The sequence below is a fragment of the Rhinolophus sinicus genome, linkage group LG11 (genome assembly GCF_036562045.2).
Source record: "Rhinolophus sinicus isolate RSC01 linkage group LG11, ASM3656204v1, whole genome shotgun sequence".
Lineage (NCBI taxonomy): Eukaryota > Metazoa > Chordata > Mammalia > Chiroptera > Rhinolophidae > Rhinolophus > Rhinolophus sinicus.
In genome coordinates this window covers 57,613,653-57,633,896 of record NC_133760.1, presented here as the reverse complement: position 1 = coordinate 57,633,896, position 20,244 = coordinate 57,613,653, and the positions used below count along the sequence as shown (strand labels likewise).

At 47.1% G+C, this 20,244-nt stretch overlaps 1 protein-coding gene across 5 annotated transcripts in view; it reads left to right on the top strand.

The window, feature by feature from the left end:
- Positions 1 to 20,244, top strand: part of CLCN1 (chloride voltage-gated channel 1) — a 28,941-nt gene that overhangs the window by 2,733 nt on the left and 5,964 nt on the right. For 3 of the 5 annotated variants that reach the window (XM_019715351.2, XM_019715350.2, XM_074315238.1), the window contains exons 2-18: positions 378 to 498; positions 911 to 1,042; positions 1,603 to 1,731; positions 1,962 to 2,095; positions 3,218 to 3,295; positions 4,343 to 4,421; positions 9,348 to 9,473; positions 9,797 to 9,881; positions 10,093 to 10,194; positions 10,490 to 10,574; positions 10,844 to 10,993; positions 15,425 to 15,494; positions 15,684 to 15,794; positions 16,913 to 17,126; positions 17,372 to 17,505; positions 19,331 to 19,572; positions 19,862 to 19,973. In XM_019715351.2, the coding sequence (XP_019570910.2) occupies positions 378 to 498; positions 911 to 1,042; positions 1,603 to 1,731; positions 1,962 to 2,095; positions 3,218 to 3,295; positions 4,343 to 4,421; positions 9,348 to 9,473; positions 9,797 to 9,881; positions 10,093 to 10,194; positions 10,490 to 10,574; positions 10,844 to 10,993; positions 15,425 to 15,494; positions 15,684 to 15,794; positions 16,913 to 17,126; positions 17,372 to 17,505; positions 19,331 to 19,572; positions 19,862 to 19,973 (2,104 nt within the window). The remainder of the gene's footprint in view (positions 1 to 377; positions 499 to 910; positions 1,043 to 1,602; positions 1,732 to 1,961; positions 2,096 to 3,217; positions 3,296 to 4,342; positions 4,422 to 9,347; positions 9,474 to 9,796; positions 9,882 to 10,092; positions 10,195 to 10,489; positions 10,575 to 10,843; positions 10,994 to 15,424; positions 15,495 to 15,683; positions 15,795 to 16,912; positions 17,127 to 17,371; positions 17,506 to 19,330; positions 19,573 to 19,861; positions 19,974 to 20,244) is intronic. The other 2 variants (XM_074315240.1, XM_074315239.1) reach the window with 1 other exon arrangement.

Sequence of the window (20,244 nt, the reverse complement as noted above, 5' to 3'; positions counted from 1 at the left end):
GTCTGGGGACATTAGCGAGACGGGCGGAGAGACAGTAAGCAGAGTGACAGAAAATGCCTAACTGACACAGATACCCAGCCTTAGCACAGTTCTATCCCTGCTGCAGAGTAGAAATTGGCCTCCTTGATGAAGGCTGTCATCGACCAAGATGAGGACGGATGGAGAGGGAGTGGGGCTGGACAGACCAGGGGAAAGAGTGGGAAATGAGCAGATGGAGAGTGGGGAGTTCAGGGCAGGGACCCTGCATGAGGCCCTCAACACCCAGGAGTCTACAAAGCCGTTCGTGTTTTTTTTGTGTGTGGGTCTATGTGCTTCCCTCTGTCTAGTCCTTTGGATTTTTTCAAAAGGAAGACATTTCCCGTTCTCCCTCTGTCCAGATGTATGGCCATCACAAAGAGCAATTCTCAGACAAGCAGCAGGACATGGGGATGCTGAAGAAGACGGGCTCCAGTGCTAGCACGGACAGCAAGGACGAGGACCACTATTCCAAGTGTCAAGGTGATGGGCCTGAGCAGTAAAGGGGTGTGGACGAGAAGGAGGTGCAGGCTTGGGAGAGTAGCTGGACGCCCCACTGCATATAGCCCTCCCTCCCCCTTCCCCACGTGCACCCCAGCATTCAGGAGAGGCATCTCTCCCCATCTCTTTCTCATTTGCTTTGTTCCCCACTCTCCCGCCCACCCAGCCCCAAGAAATGAGTTTTACAAAGGCATTCAAGGATCCAGTGGGGCGCTGGACTTCGGTGCCTTTGGAAGGGGCCGGTGCTGCCACACCTGGCAGAGAGGTGAAGAGAAACTCGGTGAATGAGACGTATGGACAAGACCCTAAGTGAATGAGAGGTCTGAACAAGACCTCAGTCACATACCTGAGCGGTGAGGGGTTACCGCTCTTCTTCACCCCTTTCTCTTCCTAGATTGTATCTGCCGCCTGGGACGCATGGTAAGAAGAAAATTAGGGGAAGACTGGATCTTTCTGGTGCTTCTGGGACTTCTCATGGCTCTGGTTAGCTGGAGCATGGATTATGTCAGTGCCAAAACCCTTCAGGGTAGGTTTCACCCAGCCCTGCCCCTCAACCTTTCCCCATACTGAGGCTGTGCCTAGAGCTTTTGGGAGGGGGACATTGCACAGAAGCGATCAGGTGGGACTCTGGCCACCTGACCCACATCCGTCTCTCCTGCCCCTCCACCTGCTACCAGCCAAGCTGTGGGCGCCCCTCTAATACGGTGACCTACTCACTCCAGTTTTCCCAGGATTCTCCCGGTCTGAGCCCTGAAAGTCCTGGGTCCCAGGACCCTCTCAGTTCCAGGCAAACCGGGGTGGTTGGTCACCTGGGTGACCTCTAACATGACCAGTCCCAGCGTCCAGTGGGGTTTGCAGCACTGCCAGGGTCTCCATCCCTATGAGTGGTGGGAACGTGAACGGGTCAGAGGATCTCCGGCAAGTCAGGTTCCCCACGCACGTGTCAAATGACAATAGCACCATCTCGCGAGGTCAAATGGGATAGCCCCGGCGCGCGCATGTTCTTTGCACTGTCCCGTGCGGCGGCGTGGCACTGGCAGCGACGTCCCACCCCCCTGGCCTGAGCCCGGGCGCGTGTCTCTGCAGCCTACAAGTGGACCTACTACCAGGTGCAGCCCAACCTGCCTCTGCAGTACCTCGTCTGGGTCGCCTTCCCACTTACTCTCATCCTCTTCAGCGCCCTCTTCTGCCAACTCATCTCTCCCCAGGCCGTTGGTGAGAACTTGCTTCCATGCACGTGGTCCGCGTAATCTCATTGTCCTGTTGACCCTTCCACCCCACCCCTCCCTTGCCCAGCCCTACTACAGCTCATGCACCTGCTTTGCCATTGTTCTCCCCGCCACAGCCCTGTCCCTGCCCCCATCCCCGGGTCCCCTGCCTGGATGCTCACCTCCCTGTTAGCCTCCAGTTTGAACGTGCACATAATCGTTTTGGAACCCTTTTAGGCTCTGGGATCCCTGAAATGAAGACAATACTCCGTGGGGTTATCCTGAAGGAGTATCTCACCCTCAAGGCCTTCTTCGCCAAGGTTGTGGCCCTGACTGCTGGGCTGGGCAGTGGCATCCCTGTGGGGAAGGAGGTAGGTGGGCAGTCACTGAGGTGGGAGCTGGGCGGCCGGCAGGCAGAGAGTGGCTCTGGGAACAGACGTGGACATGGGCATCGGGACAAGGGCCAGGGCCACGAGGGACCAGGGAGGGGAAATACGGGGGAGGCCCCAGTCCTGAGGCAGAATAACAGTCATCAGAGCTGGGAGGGCTTTAGCGCAGAGACTCCCAGCGTGGACCTAGGTGATTGGTCCTGAGGGGCCGTCCTGTGCACTGTAGGGTGTTCAGCATGACCCCTGGCGGTACCCACTCGGTGCCAGTAGCACCCCTATTGTGACAACCAGAATGTCTCCGGACACTGCCAAATGTTTGCTGGGGGGAGGGGGGCAAAATGTCCCCCAGTTGAAGACCACAGCGTTAGAAACACTCCACACCAATGCCCTTGTTTTAATATGCGAAACCGAGACCTGGAAAAAGGCTGTGCTTTCTTCAAGGTTATACTCACGTGCGTTCTTGTCCTGCGGCAGCAGCCAGAGTCCCCTTTTCAAAATGGAATCAGTAATGTCTGACCTCTGCTCAAGAACTCCCAAGGGCTTTCCATTCTTAAAATAAAGTGCAAACTTCTCACTGAGGCCTCGGAGGCCTGTGGTGACCTGGCTCCTCTCTGACCCCCCTCTGTTCTCCCAGGCTGCCCCTGTTCAGTGCGTTTGAGTGACAAGGCCTTTTCCCCGTCCTTCAACCACGCAAGCGTGTCCCCTCTCAGGGCTTCTGCACTTGCTCTGCCTGGGACATCCTTCCTCCTGACCCCCGCGTGGCTAACGCCCTCGTTTCCGTCAGGCCCTACTCAGCTGTGATCTTCCCTGAGCACCTTCTCCAGAAACCCGTCCCATCCCAGCCTCTTCTGTCCTGTTTCTCTCTGGCCCCTTGCCCTCCCACCATTTCTTCCTAGCCCTTAGAATTTTCTGAAATGCTAACATGCTGGTGTACTGTCTCCCTTCCTCTCTGGGATGAAGCTCTGTGAGGGCAGGACTTCTGTCTTCCTTCTCTGTTCCCAGTACCTCGTACGGTGCCCGGGACAATAAATGTTAGTCCGTGGGATGCCACAAAGGCCCCCTCTGGACCCCTGCGCCTGACCTCTTGCCCTCCAACTCTCCCAGGGCCCTTTCGTCCACATCGCCAGCATCTGTGCTGCTGTGCTCAGCAAGTTTATGTCTGTGTTCAGTGGGGTCTATGAGGTAAGGTTGAGAAAGTAAAATGGAGGGCAGGGGCTGCCTTTGCTCCGGGCTGGCTGTGATGCTGAAATGGGGCATGGCGCTCATCCATGCTCCCCTGTGCTCCACACACACCCCACCACCTATGCTCACCACCTGACGCCTCTGTTTAGCTTGTGTCTGTCCAGTAACGCCCTCTCCTTGCTCGGTACCCCTGCATCAGGGCTGCACACGGCCCGCTCCTCTGCTAATCTGCCAGTCCACATGCCCCCCAATATCAGTTCCCCCCACAACTGCCTCCCATGCTGCCCCTTTGTCGTTCCTGGCCCCCACCTCGTCTCTCTACGACTGCCCCCTGCGCAGCCCTCTGCCCTCCTCGTCCCGCGTGCTTCTCTGTTGCAGACCGTGCCTGAGCAGCTTGACTTCCTGGTGTCAGCCTGTGCAGTGGGCGTGGGAGGCTGCTTTGCAGCCCCTGTCAGGAGGCAAGTCCCACTTCCTCCCCATCCCGGTTGCCTGAGCACGACTTAGAAGTAAGGTCTGGGTGGCTGCCACAAGCTTTGGGGTGGAGGAGGGTGTTCGCTGAGGGACTGGTGGGTGGGCAATCAGGGAGTGACCCTGGATCCCAGCTCCTGGTCTCCAGGCACCCACACTTTTCTACCACAGGGCCTTGTGTTCTTTCAAGGCTGGTAACTATTTCATGCAGGCTTTAATAGTAGCACTATTTGTCTGAAGTCCTTTCCTGTCTCTTGCAATTGACACGCGTGTCCCTGACTGTCCCAACCTCCAGCCCTGCTCTGGTGATCATTGATTGATTGGCTTACCTGCCCACCATATATTTGCCTAACTTTTATTTTCTATGTTTGGCCTTGCGTTGTGAGGTCACTTCCTGTTTGCCAAACTCACTGAGTTTCTCTTGGCCTGGGAATTGCAGGGGCGATGGGACCACTGAGATCCCCTGTGACTTAAGCCTCTCCTTCTGCCTTCTCCCCACCTTTGCTTGTTCTCCTTTCCTTTCTCCCCCACCTCCTTCCTCACCTCGCCCACCTGTCTCCTGGTCTCTCCCCCTAGTAGCAGCCATACTATTATACGGATATGCTGACGGTGGGTTGTGCTGTTGGAGTCGGCTGTTGCTTCGGGACGCCACTTGGAGGCAAGTGATTTGTTTACTCTAACAGCAGTCCATTTGCCTGATCTTGCTCCCAAAACAATTGTCAGCATCCCCAAGTGTAGGAATTACCAGTTAAAACAAGGGTATCACAAGAATAGCCAACTTGTAGTGAGCATTTCCTGTGTGCAGGCAGCGTTTAAGCACTTGACATTTATTCCTGCCAAAAGCTGTATGAGACCAAGATTATACAAGAGAGAACTGATTACAGAGAAAGTAAGTGAGTTGAGCAAGGTTAGTAAGTGGTAGAGCCAGGAATTCAATCCCAGTCAGTTCCCCTACATACATTACAACCTTTTATTGTATTGTTGGCTATTTTTGCCCTCCACTTTTCACATCTTCTCACAGGAGTCTGTGTACTTTCTTCTCCAACGGAAAGCTTACATTTTGTTATGTGTTATTCGGTCATGACTTTAGGTGGAGCTTATTTAGATGAATGGTCAGCTCTGCAGGAGGACTACTCGTGGGAGTTAAAGGATCGCTGTTCCTCGATTGCAATTTAAAGTTGGGTTTAGCTCTTTCTACACGTACGAGACAAAGGGCAACCTTACAGGTTACTTTCCTTGTCCGGGACGTCTGACAAGTGGGCGTGGTCAGAAAGAGCTGTTGTGTGTGTTTATTTGCTCTCAATATCTATTGTAGCCAGGTTAACTGAACAGAGATTATATGGGCCAGTCCTTGGATTCACTGGTGACAAAAAGGACACCAAGCTGACAATTGGAGAAATCAATTTCAGGAAAGGCATATGCTTCTTCAACGCACCAGCTGTTAGAGGTATCTTTTCAATTATGAAAAGGTGGTTGGTCCTAGCGTAGAGTCTTCAGGTGGCTATAATGGCTTGGCTCAGGAAGGATGCATGGATAAGCATTTCGAGTTAATGAAAATGGATCACGTTCACTCGTCCTGACACTGCGCCAGTGCACGCCGTAAGGAGATGAGCTCAGCAAATGCGTCAGCTGGCGCCCTGTTTACACTTCCCTTCTCAGCTCTTGTCTTTGGAGTCATTGGTCCCCATCAGTGAAGGGTAGTGTGTTTGAATTTCTACACACATTGTGTCGCATTCCCATTTATACCCACTTTCACCTTTATTTACTCTTCACCTTACACATCCACAAGAGCTAAAAAGACAGGTAGAATTTTTGTTTGTTTGTTTGCTTTTGTTTATAGCCAGATTCTTTTAAAGTGAAGAGGATCTGGATTTTCTGCCTACAACGTGATTCTTGAAACCGAAAATGTTAAACATAGAAAAGTTAAGGTGCTGTCTTCAGAATGTTTGTATTAAGTGGCAAGTATTAAATGTCCTTGCCAATCACATAACTTGACTGGTTTTATTTCATAGACATACACGAATTCTGAAAGAAGAAATTAGTATTAAGATCATTTGTTCACTATGTAGTCAACAAATTACCTAAATGACCAGCATCTTCTCGCATCCATTATGTGCTTTCTGTGCCGTGTGCTTTCCAGGTTCTGCTGGATCCTGGGCTCACCTCCCGAGGGTCGCAGGCAGGCAAGCACAGGTGTCTCCATGGCAGCCTGGCCAAGTGCAGTGGGCACCTCTTGCTAAGCTGCCTGGGTGGGGGCGAGGGTGGCAGCGGAGCTTTACAAAAGAGATAATGTTTGATCTGAGACTTAAGTAATAAGTAGGAACTTCCAAGGAAGACAATGAGGGAGGGTATTCTGGACAGAAGAAACAGTATTGCAGAATCAAAATCTGGGAGCTATAATTACAGTCGAGTCGATGAGGATGGAAGGGGAGGAATGACAGGAAATGAGTCTGGACAGGTAAATGGGGGCTAAATCATGAAGGTCCTCATAGACCATGCACAAGGATGTAGATTTTATTTTCTGGCTACAATTTGCCCAAATGTGTTTTTACAGAAGACAGATCTTCATGGTGTTAACAGATGTAACATGTAAAAAAGGTTCTGAGGTCAAATAAGTTGAAAACTATTGCGTTAAACAGAGAGGTTTTTAAACTGGGAAGTTATCGGAACGTTTGCTATGCTGACGTGCATTGTGACTCTCCAAAATGTGGCTCCGAGTCAGCATTTCCCACAGAATCCCTTTTGCAAGGACTTTCTCGTGGGACTTAGAGCATCTCATGGACCTGACTTTGGGAAATGCTGTCATGGGTGAAGGGGAGCCACGGAAGACTTGTGAGCAAGGAAGAGACATGGCCTGCTTTGCATGGTCACCCAATCCCTTTGGCATATGTGGGCAGCATAGAACTGGCCTGTGGATGAGCAGGATGCATCCAAGATTAACAAAAAGGCCATCATCATAGGCCTAATGCTGGATGTTAAGAACCTGAACTGGGCAGAGGCAGAGAGATAGAGAAGGGGATGAAATACACGGACAAGAGACAGTAAAATTGGTGCACTCTCGTGGTTGCTTTTATGTGAGGTTATGAAGGGTGAGAGAGAAGTAGGAAGCTAGGCTAACTCCCAAATTTATAACAAGGAAACGGTAGATAGCGGTGCTGGAACCAAGAGATGGAATATAGGAAGTGAAACAGGTCTGGGGAGTTGGTAATTTTCACTTTGAATGTGTGGAGTTTGAAGTTCTGGGGCACATCCAAGTGATATCTGGCTTGGCAAGTCTAAAGGTCAGGAACGGGGCTGAAAAACAGACTTTTATTAACCAGTAGCCTATAGGGGGTAGTTGAATCCATGGGCATAAATGAACTTGAGAGAGAAAGTGTATCTGAGAATAGCAAGAACAGGAGACCAAGGACAAGGCCCTGGGTTTGGGCAGAGGTAACAGCAGCAGAGGAGAACGGGGAACATGCAGAGTGGGAGAAGAGAGCGAAATTCCTGAACCTAAGAGATCAGAGAGTTTCCAGAAGCTGTTTGGGTTTGTAATGCTGTGTTTCCTTTCAGCAGCACATTTTCTGTTTGGCTCAGGCTAATATTCAAACTAGTTCTCATTCCTGAGTATACAGTGACAGACTGTTAGGGGAAGTGTCCCAGAACCACATCGTGGGAGAGAAAAATCTAGCCTAGGATTTAAAAAAATGATTGTAATATAGTCCTCCCTTGGATGGTTTACACCCAGACACATCAAAGCCGACTTTGGTGCTGTTTCTGGTAAAGAAAAGGAGAATCTACCTGATTCTCTACTGTGTCAAATCTTCCTTTTAGGGCAAAGAGGCAGCTGCCTTACCTGGTGAGATTCGAGGAGCAGGTGCAGAAGGGTGGTTGGCAAGGCTCTGTCTGTCCCAGATTCCCCATTCCCTCACTCTGTTTTCTGAAATTCCACCCATCCTATTCTCTTCTGTTCTCATTCTTCCTTCTCTTCCGTGGCCTCACCTCCCCTCTTTTTTCCCCTCCTCACCTCTCCTCCCCTCCCCTCCCCTCCGCTGTCCTCTCCTTATCTGTTCATCCATTGAGCCCTGATTATGTACCAGGCACTGTATTAGGTGTTGGGGTCCAAGAGACGTTCAGTCCTGGGGGGACTCAGAGATGCAAACAAATAACTACATCTGAAAGTGGGAAGTGCTCTGATGGTTCAAAACTGAGAGAACAAGGTGAGGGAGGGGCTGTGTCTACCTGAGGAGGGGATTGGGGATGGCTTCCAGGAGAAGCTGACATTTAAGCTGACCTCTAGGAGTCCTCTGCCAAAATGCTGCAGCTATTCCACGAGGGAGTAACCTCCCCTGTGACTATTGACTGTCACATATGGAAGAGAGGGGCTGGAGTCCTGAGAAGTTTAAGAGATATGGCTTTGAATGTGGAACAGGGAGAAGAAACTGGCTAGGACATGAGCCACCACCTGAAGAGGGAACCAGGATTGGGAGGAGTGGTCCTTATAGACCAGAAACCACTTACCACGGAGCGGAAGGAAGAGACCGGCCTTACCTATTTCATGATCTTTCTTGGGGCCAGGTGTCCTCTCCATTCACCTGATTACATGCTGCCTTTCCCTAGTTTTTTGATAAAGATGCGGCTTGGCTAGGTTTTAGGTAATTTTGTCATCAATCTTTACTTTGCATCTAATCAAAGTCCACTCCCTTATTTTTAATATGTTTGAAGATTATTTTCTTCGCTCCTCTTGAATCTTGCTTCCTATGTCCTCACTAGTGTTCTGAACTGCGTCCCTGTCAACCCTTGCTATTTTTCTACATATCTGCCTCCTTGTTTTCTGCTCCTGTGTCTGTTCCCAGAAACAGTGCTGCTTAGGACGTTGGTGTTCCTTCTGCCTCACTCACCTTTCTTCAGCATAATTATTTTTCACTTCTTCTAGCCTCTTGGTTTTTCCCCTCGCTTTGGTCCTTTGAAGTCAAGTTTTTAATATTAATTTTTTTTAAATGTAGATGAATCCTCTACTTTATGTTCTTGGACTGTGGAGCCCTGTCAAGTCTTGTGAAGCCCTTTCCTATTCATTTTTCTGATTTCTTCCTGACAAAATTGCCCTGGAATACATGGTGCATGGGAGGAGGGAGGAAAGATTGGAAGGGGTGTTAAGGAGAGTCCCCATACAATCTAGAGCTCAGCTCGGCCACTCTGGTACGCACCTGCTCTGAACGATTTCTTTCTCACAAGGTCCCTGCAGAAAATTTTCAGTGACCCTTAAATTCCTGTGAATATCTGACAATCGTGACTCCCACCCAACCCTCCTTTCTAAGGGACAGAGAGGACATGACCACCTGATCCTCGTGTGTCACGGGTTGAGGGTCCCTCATGTCCCAGTCTCCCTGGATCTTGTTGAGCCACACCTCTGGCCTGCAAAGAGCTGCTACCACGAGCAGGTAGACGGTTTACAGCAGGGACTCTAAGAGATCTTTCCTTCCCACTACTGCTTCCCCTTGTGAGTCAAGTGTCAGGGAACGTTCCTCAGACCCGCGGGGTGGGAGCGTGGGAGCGAGTGTTTCAGGCTTGTCTGCCCCTGACCGACTTCCACGCCCTACAGGAGTGCTCTTCAGCATCGAGGTCACCTCTACCTACTTTGCAGTGCACAACTACTGGCGAGGGTTCTTTGCGGCCACCTTCAGTGCCTTTGTTTTCCGCGTGCTAGCTGTGTGGAACAAGGATGCTGGTAACGGGAGACCCGGGCTGCAGGGCTGTGCAATAGGGAGGCTTGCAGAGGGGTGTGGGAGGAAGCTCTGGGGAGCAGTGCAGAAAAGGAATGGTGGCTTGACGTGGGACGTGGGACCAAGACCCAAGGATATCAGACAAGGAGATAAGTCATGGAGTAGGGGAGTAGTTGGTTGTTCACAGAAAAATGAAATTAAATAGAAGAGGAGCCACTGGGCTTGGAGGGAGAAAGGAGTTGATCCTTAAAAGCTAATGACCTCTGGTTCCCTCTTGGTGGGTTTCTGTGACACTCCCACCATGATCTTTGGCCTTTCCATCCTATAGACACCATCACTGCTCTCTTCAGAACCAGTTTCCGAATGGATTTCCCCTTTGACCTGAAGGAACTCCCAGCCTTTGCCGTCATTGGGTCAGTGGGGTCACCTGGTCTGGGAGTGGTGAGCTGGGGGTGGGTGTGGCTTTGGATTGGAAGGGACCCAAGTTGGGAAGAAGGTGGGGTGGCTTGGATGAACTGTAAATTGTTAGTGGGAGGTTGGTAGAACGGAAAGGCAGATGCCTGGTATTTGTGTCCCCGGTGGCTAGGTCTGAGGGTTTAATTTCTGTGTAACTTACACCCTCAGGATTTGCTGTGGGTTCCTGGGAGCTGTATTTGTGTATCTGCATCGCCAAGTCATGCTCGGCGTCCGAAAAAACAAGGCCCTCAGCCAGTTTCTTGCGAAGCAGTGAGTCACTGCCCTTCCTTTACCCTCCCCACTTTTATGGTTTCTCCAAGAGTTCCTCTTTTTTAATCTTGTGGAAGGCATTAGATGCCTTTCAGTGACTTATAATAAAATACAGAAGCCCTGATACCCTGTGTAGGGAGCGAGTGGTGTGATTTCCCCTTTCAAGATGGCGTTTGGGAGAGAATGCGCAGTGTTTAAAGAATTGAGACTACATTGGACTGCAGGAAACTTCAGCTTGCCAGCGTTCTGTGGATGGGCTAAATTTGGGGGATGATTCATTCTGTTCCTTTTTCAGCCGCCTGCTGTATCCTGGAATTGTCACCTTTGTCATCGCCTCGTTTACCTTTCCACCAGGAATGGGTCAATTCATGGCTGGAGAGGTCAGCTCCAAGGAGGGTCTGAGGGTGAGGGTCAGGTCACTGAGCGCATGACAGGGACGAAGCCAGGACTGGGCCACATGCAAAGGAGGAAAGCGCACAGATGTTCCTCAGGCTTCTGAGCATATGTACTTTTGCCCAAGGGTAGCATCTGTCCCTGAGCAAAGAGCAGAGGGGACTCTTGAAAAATGAGAATGGGGGTCAGTTCCGTCAAAAGAGGAAGGACAGAGCATCCCTGGAGAACTGCCCCCTTTTGCTTTCTCTTCTCATAGTTGATGCCTCGGGAAGCCATCAGCACGCTCTTTGACAACAATACGTGGGTAAAACACGTAGGTGACCCCGAAAGCCTGGGCCCGTCAGCTGTGTGGATCCACCCACAGGTCAACGTCGTGATCATCATCTTCCTCTTCTTTGTCATGAAGGTACCTCTCCCAACATTCCTGATCCCCTACGCTTCTGTTTTCAACCCGGGGTTTGCATAGGGCAGGAAAGGGTCAGTCTTCATCCGGTCTTCATCCAACCTAAAAAGAAATAGTTTGGAAACCAGACCATAAGTAAGTTGCTCCTGTATATAAGTGAACCAACATCTAGCTTAACCGTTCCACTGATGTCAGCTTAGTGATGTTGCCGTAATTATTTCACCCTTAAAGGTTCCACTTGCTAAATTATTAAGACATCACGGCAGCCAAGTCAAAAAAAACAAGCTGTAGTTTAGCAATACAGATAACTGTGAAAACCTCAGCTAAATTAACCAGGACCCCCACATATTATATAATTAGGCACTTCATTCTCCATGTATTGGGTAATCCATTTTTAGATAATTGGCATATCCCCTTTTCCCCCCAGTCTAGTCGGTAATCTCTTTTCTAGAATTGCAAAAGAGATAAAATATTTAATTTTATTAGTGACTAGAAATAATTTTTATAAATGTTGATATTCTCTATTTAGGTAGCGAGGCTGTGAGGGTTTTACCATGCTCAGACCACTTTCTTCTCATTCCAATTAGGAAACAAAAGCTGATCTCTTTTTACATTAGTTCTTTTTCATATCTGCCCGTCAAGGATCATGTATTTATAGACTTCTCAATGACTGCCTTGTACAAAGATGCTTTTATTTCCACCCCTGGTTATGCTGTCTATTACAATTGCCGATCGCATTTTTTTTTCTTTTTTGGTGAATTGCCTTATTACTAATAGTATGTCTTGCCTAAATAAGCCAACATTTTTCTCTGTATATTAGGGCTCTCATTTAAAAGTCTGTCCACACTGAACTTTCATGCTTTTGAATACCTTGCTATTACCTTATTCATGATACTTTCTATGAATCTATATTTCCCTAGGATATGAGTCACTAAGTGATATTTATACTGTAATAACTATAGTGGGTTTGTTTATTCATTTATTCAATAAATGTTATTTTACACCTTCTAGGTGTCAAATGTGTAATACTTAATCACTAATATTTGGCAAATCTGATGCTTATGATTGAAACAAATTTTTTTAATTTCCTTTTTTGTTTATTGATGCTCATTTAATGTCCTTGTCAGTGATCTTATGATGAGAGATGCCAGGTTCTTGACGCCCCAGGTTCCAACACTGTAATTTACATTCTCAGGATTTGCTGTGGGTTTTTAGAAGCTGAATTTATGTATGTTCTTTCCTGTTTCACTGCGGGGGGATAATTGGGTCTGTAGCTTCCACATTTTGCACACCCACTTTATCAATTATACCGTTTTAATTCCTGCCTTCAACAGATTTGATATTTTTATTATTTATAAGTTCTCAATATCTTGTTAGGGACTTTTTTGGGCTTTCGTTATAGAGTTCATCTTCTCTGATTTATCAATCCCAGCTTCCTATAATTGGCTGTTGAGTATGCAAACCCACCTACAGTAACCAATTCCAAGTGTTGATGGCATCTCAGAATTTCATTGTTCAATAATAATAATAATAATAATAATAATTGTGTTTTTCTGATACTCCTCTAGACTGAACTGTATGGTAATTTTGAGGTCATCCATACTTTTAAAGCGTCAAGCTTTTGAAAATTTTTTGAGCGACACAATACATTTTTCAACATTTTATCCACACCTCACCTCACCTCCCAGGATTCCCAAGTATATATGTGGATTCCACTTCACGGATTAAAGTTTACTCTGAGAAACCTCCTGGATTATACAGAACAATTCAACTGTATTTATTTGTATTTGTCACTATTATTAATTTCTCACTGAATTATATCCTTGATAACGTTTACATCATAAGTGTATCAGGAAAAGGGATTCACACACTTCCTGGGCTGTATTTCAAGTCCAACAGTTTGTAGCAGGCCTCTAATGGTCTGTAATATTTATAAACATAAAACCATTCGTGGCTCCCAATGCATGATAATACTCAGTCCTCACTGCTTCCAGCATTTCTCCCTGTCTTACCATTGGACACATACGCATACCCTTATTTTTTCCAGAGTGTGGGCAATAGGGTACATAGCCAAATTAAAATATAAAAGTGACTAGAACTATTTTTCCATAGTCTGACTTAAAATTTATGTGGTAACTACACTCACAGTGTCAGGGCATGAAGATAAGGGTCTCAGTTCCGACCTTTTATAATATTGACGAAGGGCACTTTCATCTTCCTCAATCTTAAGACATGGAAAGTATCATTATGCTGTAAGTCGGGAGCGTTGACAATGAGTATGAACATGATTGCAACTTCTCAGTTTCCCTTTCAGTTCATCTAACGTGGTTGCCTAGTATCATGGAGCACAGCCGGAGGCTCTGTAGAATTCCTTTTGCCTGACCTTCATATCTGTCACTCCTTCTTGTGAAAGGTCTAAAGAAAGTGGAACCTACAATCATGGGTCTCTAGTTTCCCAGTTCTCTAGGATTGGGTGTTTAAAATCTTGGGAGTTATTTGTGTTCCCACGTCACTTACACTGAGTCTGGATCTTTCCTTGCAAGAGCTAATAGCTCAAAAGCCAGCTACTCTCGTGTCATTCTTGGTGCTATAGGAGTTGAGCTTCCATTATCCTCTGATCCTATACTGGTCTTACATAGATCTTGGAAGCTAATCTAAAGTTCATCCTCTGAAATCAGACCTATCGGCCACCTATTATCTGTATTACTGGAGTTTTCAGATTGACCTGAGCCTAGAAAATCCCTTATGGCTTTTCAGAATCCCTTATGTATTCCAAAGAGATGGTACAGAATAGTTGAAGGGGGTCTCAAACTGTCAGAGGTCAGAATCACTTTAGAAGCTTAAACTACAAGTGCTTAGAACTGTCTCCAGACAGTCTGATGTGGTGGCTTCCAGTGGTGTCAAGTCATCTGTAGTTTAAACAAGTTCCCTGTGAGCATTACTGTTGGGTGTTGCAGCAGATATTAGCTCTGAGAAGACTTTTCTGCTTTGCATCAATACTGTTTGACTAAGCTGTCTTCTTTTTTCCTTCTTTCCTACCTACCTACCTACCTACCTACCTAGCTACCTACCTACCTACCTACCTACATCCTACCTACATTTACTGAGCCCTGTGCCAGTGCAAAGAGAAGGCAGAGATAACAAGATACACTCATGCTATATACACTCAAGGATTTCTCAGTCTACACTCTCTTCATTTGTACATTTCACTTTTTCAGTTCTCAACTGTTTCAAACAGTGATATTCTGACATGAAGTATGTACTTTGCCTCATCTCAGAGTTTCTGGGATAAAACCTCAGAGTTCTCGTCACTGCCTCTTGAGGTCATCCCTGGCTCCAGGGAATACTTTCTAAGGTTCAGGAAATGAAGAAATTTATTTCTCGTTAGTTTACAATGCAATTGGTTTTTAAATTGTAACTATTTTGATCCTGGCAATTTGTTTTGAACTTTAGCTTCTACCATCTTTCACCAAATTAGTTTGAGATCCTTTTCCAAGATTGGCTTATTTATTTTGGAAGTGATATATACATCTATTGCTTAATTTACATATTATGTCTCGTATTTTTATTTCTTTTACAGATGTTTCAAAAGTTCAACCACTACTCCTTTCCCCACTCTATTTGTCAGTTTATTTGCATCCTTTGCCACAAAATGCACACATTGCTTTTTCTAAAATTATCCCAGTTTCTGTTGGAATACTACCTGACAAAGTTGGCCTTGGACGCTTTTTCTGTTACGTTAGCTGAGTCACCTGGCTTTCTCAATGTGCCTTTCTAGTATGGCCAGGCCAGATCTGATTTTTGGATCCTTGGTTTAAAGTGACTTGATGTCACAGGAAGTGGCTCAGGCAGGACAGTCTCCACTACAGCTTCTCCTGTGAGGGTTATCATATAAATGGCTTGTAAATGACCGTCTCAAAGTTCAATTAGTCACACAGTGAGTCACTAAGACTTTAAGGTGTGTCTGCCACTTAGAACGGGGGATCTTTTTCAGAAACATAATCTGACCAGGAAAAAGGTATTTTTCAGCTACAAGAGTTTCAGCCTGCTCTGCTGAGGTGAGCTTTTCAAGCCAAGAGGGTACAGAGGGCCAAGGCCCTTTTTCTGGGCAGTGACAGAGGAGAACTCTGGGGCCCCAGTCCTTGTTCTAGATTGCCTAGGGGCAAATATCGTCACTCCAAGTAGCAGGCTTTAGGGTAACCATCTGGAGGAAGTTTCATATTGTGTTGTCTTTGGTGATCTCTTAGCCTGAGAGCTCCATGGTTTTTTGATTCTGGAGGAAGGGGGACAGACAAGATGGCTTCCAGAAGGATGAGCCATCCCAGGATTTCTGTGACTCTTGAAGCAAGAAGGAAGATAGTGGGAAGGGGCTGAATGTGCATCTGTGTGTTGGGCAGAGTTGAGAAGGTGTCCTGACGCCTCTTTTTACCCCAGTTCTGGATGTCCATCGTGGCCACTACTATGCCTATACCCTGTGGAGGCTTCATGCCTGTGTTTGTGCTAGGTAAGTTCTGATGGGGAGCCTGGGAGCCTACTGATAGCTGCCTTCTAGGGTCCTGGGAAAATAAAGAAAGGCCTGGAAAGCTGGAGGCTTGTATTTGGTCTTAGCACCCAAGAAGGGATTGGCTCTGAAAATACAGAGGCCAAGGAACATGAATCTCTAACACCTTCCTTCCTGTTGTCTTTCCTCCAGGAGCTGCATTTGGAAGGCTGGTAGGAGAGATCATGGCCATGATATTTCCTGATGGCATCTTATTTGATGACATCATCTACAAGATTCTACCTGGGGGCTACGCGGTCATTGGTGAGACACACCCCACCCTCCTGTAACCAAACACTGAGTCCTTCAAATGCCCACATTCAAACTCTCCCATGACATCTTCATTCCATGCCACACAGTATGGTTTTAATTTAATGCTGTTTAATTCAACTTCTATTCAAATACTCAACCCTTAGTTCTGACTGTCATTAACATTTATTGAACATCTATGAAACTTAGTTTCTTCAAGGAGAAAAGGGATTATGGGGATTAAGTGAAATAATAAGGATGAAAGCACCTATGATTGTGTCTCAGTGTTTGGTAAGGGTTTGTTTTTCTTTTTCTCCTCAAAGAATCATGGAAACAACAATGCAGGTGACTGGCTTGGCTACTTTCACCTTGCAGATGTGCTAATATTGACAAGACTTAAGAGCACATGACTAAGAGCTAAGGAACATGGGCTCTGGACCCATCCCTGCCACTTGTCACCTGGATGACCATGGACAAGTTATCTGCTTTTCTGAGCCTTAGTTTCTTTATTGTAAAGTGACTTCTGAGATAGCTTATAGCTTTACTATTCTGAGTCTATGATTTCCTTTTCATCTAATCTATTATCCCATCCAACCAAAAACTATGTCTAACACAGGTACCAATGTAATCCCCGGAATTATTATTCTTCCCTCTTCCCTCCTCTCTTCACCGAAATCCCATAACGTCTAAGGCCATGCCTCCTCTCGACAGAGGAGTTCTAACCGGCTTTATTGCTCATATGATGCTCTTACTCTCCCATAAATTGTTGGCTCAAAACCTGAGTTCCAAAGTAGACCGCCATAACTGGGTTTTAAAATACTCAGCTAAGAATGACCCAAACTTTCAAAAACAAGGAATAGATAGGACATCACCACCTCCATTTTATAAATGAAAATTAGGGCACACACCAAGATTTTATAGCTTGTCAAAGATCATAGAATGAAATCAAAAGGACGATTTCCTGACAGTTCAGCATTCTAGCCCCTCCTCTTGACAAGTGGTTATCTCAGGAGTATTGACACTGACGAGGTCATGTCTCCCTACTCTGTGTCACTCCCATCACACCCCCACGCACCCTCCATGCCAAGAATGGCAGCTCTAATGCACCAGGACCTTCCTGTGTCTCGTTCTAGGAGCAGCAGCGCTGACTGGCGCCGTGTCCCACACCGTCTCCACAGCTGTGATTTGCTTCGAATTAACGGGTCAGATCGCTCACATCCTACCCATGATGGTGGCTGTTATCTTGGCCAACATGGTGGCTCAGAGCCTGCAGCCCTCCCTCTATGACAGCATCATCCAGGTCAAGAAGCTACCCTACTTGCCTGACCTTGGTTGGAACCAGCTCAGGTCAGGGGCACCAGCTGGAATTAGTTCAGCTTTGAGGGGGTGGGGGTGGGAGATTGTAAGGTTGAGATTGAGGCTAGGGTCAGTGTTTGGAAGCACCGCTTTTTACTGATTTTTTTATTCCCATGTACTTACTAAATATTGTGAGTGATCGAATGCCTGGCCAACCTCATGGGAGGTGTGGAAGGGACAGCAAAGGGACAGCATATGGTGGAGCTAACCCCGCCCCACGCTTTCTCCCTCTGTAGCAAATTTACAATCTTTGTTGAAGACATCATGGTCCGTGATGTGAAGTTTGTTTCAGCTTCTTGCACGTATGGGGAGTTGCAAACCCTGCTCCAGACAACCACACTCAAGACTTTACCACTGGTTGATTCAAAAGGTCAGTGGGAAGAAAGGTAGGCCACTCCTGAGCTAGTGACCCAAACTTAGGTCCCATAGAGGTGGAGGGGGCCCTGTGGTGTGGGCGCGTCTTTAGGGACCACCCAGCCTGTCCTCCTAGGGCACGTGGTCATCCTCCAGGAAGGGAAAATACAGCTGTCATGCAGGCACAGGAAGGAGGTTAAAACCCGACTAAAGAAATACAGTCAGTTCTCATTATTCGTTATGGTTATGTTCTATAAAGTCGCCATGAACACTGAACTGGGGCTATGACACTGAACCATGGCTCCTAGAGGACATACAGGGTGTTCAACCCTCATCCGGGATGTGTGCGTGGGGCGACTCAGATATTTGGTGCTCTGCGCATGTCTGTGAATGATGGCGGAAGCTCCACAGGTATTGATTTGGATTACAAATACGACTGTAGCCAGTAGGCAAATTAGCAAATAGGGAATCCCCAAATAATGAGGGTCAATTGGAAGTCTTACAGCCCCTTCTGTGGTTCTCTTTGCTACTTAGATAAATGATAGCTGTTCTTTAATACCCCACTTGAGGGGCTGATGAAGCTTCCATGTGAAGGAGTGGGCAATTTTAGTAAGCAGTGGTTTCACAATTCACTTCCTTCACCATCCTTCCTGCCCACCGTTGGCACTTAATCCTGCTCTGTATTATTTCTTACTGTGGTTTATAGATCTCTATCTGATCTCCCTCACTGGAGTGGGTATTCCCAGAGACTAGAACTTCTGTCTCCCTCAGACCACCTCTTCATAGGTATTCACTAGATATTAAATAGCTACTTGCCTAATGTTTGAATTTGTGTGATAGCAAAAAATTATGGAGGGCCATTTGGAGCCATTAAAATGGTTAGTTCTGATTTCAGATAATCAGAGTGCCCAAATTGCCCAAGTTAGGTTAGTTTTAATATTTCCCCAAATCCCAGATACCTGCTAAGTGACCTCTAAAGCAGTGGCTCTTCATTGGACAGGGGTACAGCCAGTGAGGTTCAGGGTTTTCATAATAATGACTAAAACTTAAAGGTAAGATTTGTCGCAATAGCACTGCCACAATTTTATGGCCCTAAAACTTAATGAAAATGTTCATAAATATAGCAGAATGTTGATAAACATATAAAAGATCTTCCCAGGAAAAGTAGGCATTCTGTTTATACCGTGTTTCCCCAAACATGAGACCTAGCTGGACCGTCAGCGCTAATGCATCTTTTGGAGTAAAAATTAATACAAGACCTGGTCTTATTTTACTATAATATAAGACTGGGTCTTATATAAAATAAGACCGGGTAATATAATATAATATAATATAATATAATATAATATAATGCCAGACCTTATATTAATTTTTGCTCCAAAAGACGCATTAGAGCTGATGGTCCGGCTAGGTCTTATTTTTGGGGAAACACGATATCCTAGGAGGACAGAGTCTTTAAGTGATTAAACATCGGATATCCCTGTAGATTTCTTTCAAAGTATACTATTATCTCCACCTAAATGGATGGCTTTTAATGTTTCTTTTTTGGGAGATGGGGTTGATTAGCGTACTTTAATCCCAAGTTCACCTATTTGCAAACAGGCTATATCAAAATAAGTACAAATTAGCACCAGTTAGTATACGATTAATTGGGTTTCTAAGTGCTACATGGGTGAACTATAAGGGAATGAGTGAGGTCAATCCTGGCAGATTTTTAAAATGAGTTTTTGGGAAGAAGCGAGGGGCTGCTTGTTTTCTGTCCCTGCCCCATCCTGTTGAAAAGGGCGGAGTTGGGGGCTGGTAATGAGCAGATCCTCAGGCCTAGCTTGGATGGCCCCCAGATTCAATGATCCTGCTGGGCTCCGTGGAGCGGTCCGAGCTGCAGGCCCTCCTGCAGCGCCATCTGTGTCCTGAGCGGAGGTTGCGGGAAGCCCAGGACCTGGCCAGGAAGCTGTCTGAGCTGCCTTATGACGGGAAGACGCGGCAGGCTGGGGAGGGGTGCCGCGGCTTCTCCGGGGGCCGGCCGGAGTCCTTCGCCTTTGTGGATGAGGATGAAGAGGAGGACCTCTCTGGGAAGCCTGAGGTGACCGAGCTGGGAAGGGCCAGGGGTGCAGGAGAGATCGGTGCAAAGGGAAATAGGGAGAAGGGGTGGAGATGCTGGTCACTGAGAAAGTTGGAGACCAGTGCCCCTGAGCCCAAAGGACTAGATTAGATTGCAGATGATGGTACCAAGAAGACTTCAAAGGGATAGAGGAACTCTGAACTGGGGAGGAAGAATAGAATTCGTTTTCCCAGGGCACCAGCTGGTAAAGGCAGGAAAGCACCAGGCAGCCCTCTTCTCAGGGACTGAGAATTGTTCCTGTTCTTTACAGATGCCTCCTCTCCCTCCTCCTCACCCCCTTCCTACTGTTCCACTGCACCCCGAAGAGCCCAATGGGCCCCTGCCCAGCCACAAACAGCAGCCAGAAGCCCCAGAGCCTGCAGGTGAAGATTCTCCCATCCTGCACCTTCACTCAGCCTAAGGGCTGCTAGTAGGAGGAGGGGAGAGGCCAGGGTGGTGTGGGGGCATTCCTATTCATTGAGTCTCCATATCACTGACCCAAGGAGTGGGGCGAGGGCTGATTTAGGAGAGTAGGAGAGAGGGCGTCTGTGGTGGTAAACCATCTCCGAAGGACAGAGATGGCCTTTTGTGGCAAAGGATCGGGGGACCACTCGGGAGCCCCTGGCCATTTCCTCCCAGGATGAGTATTATTTT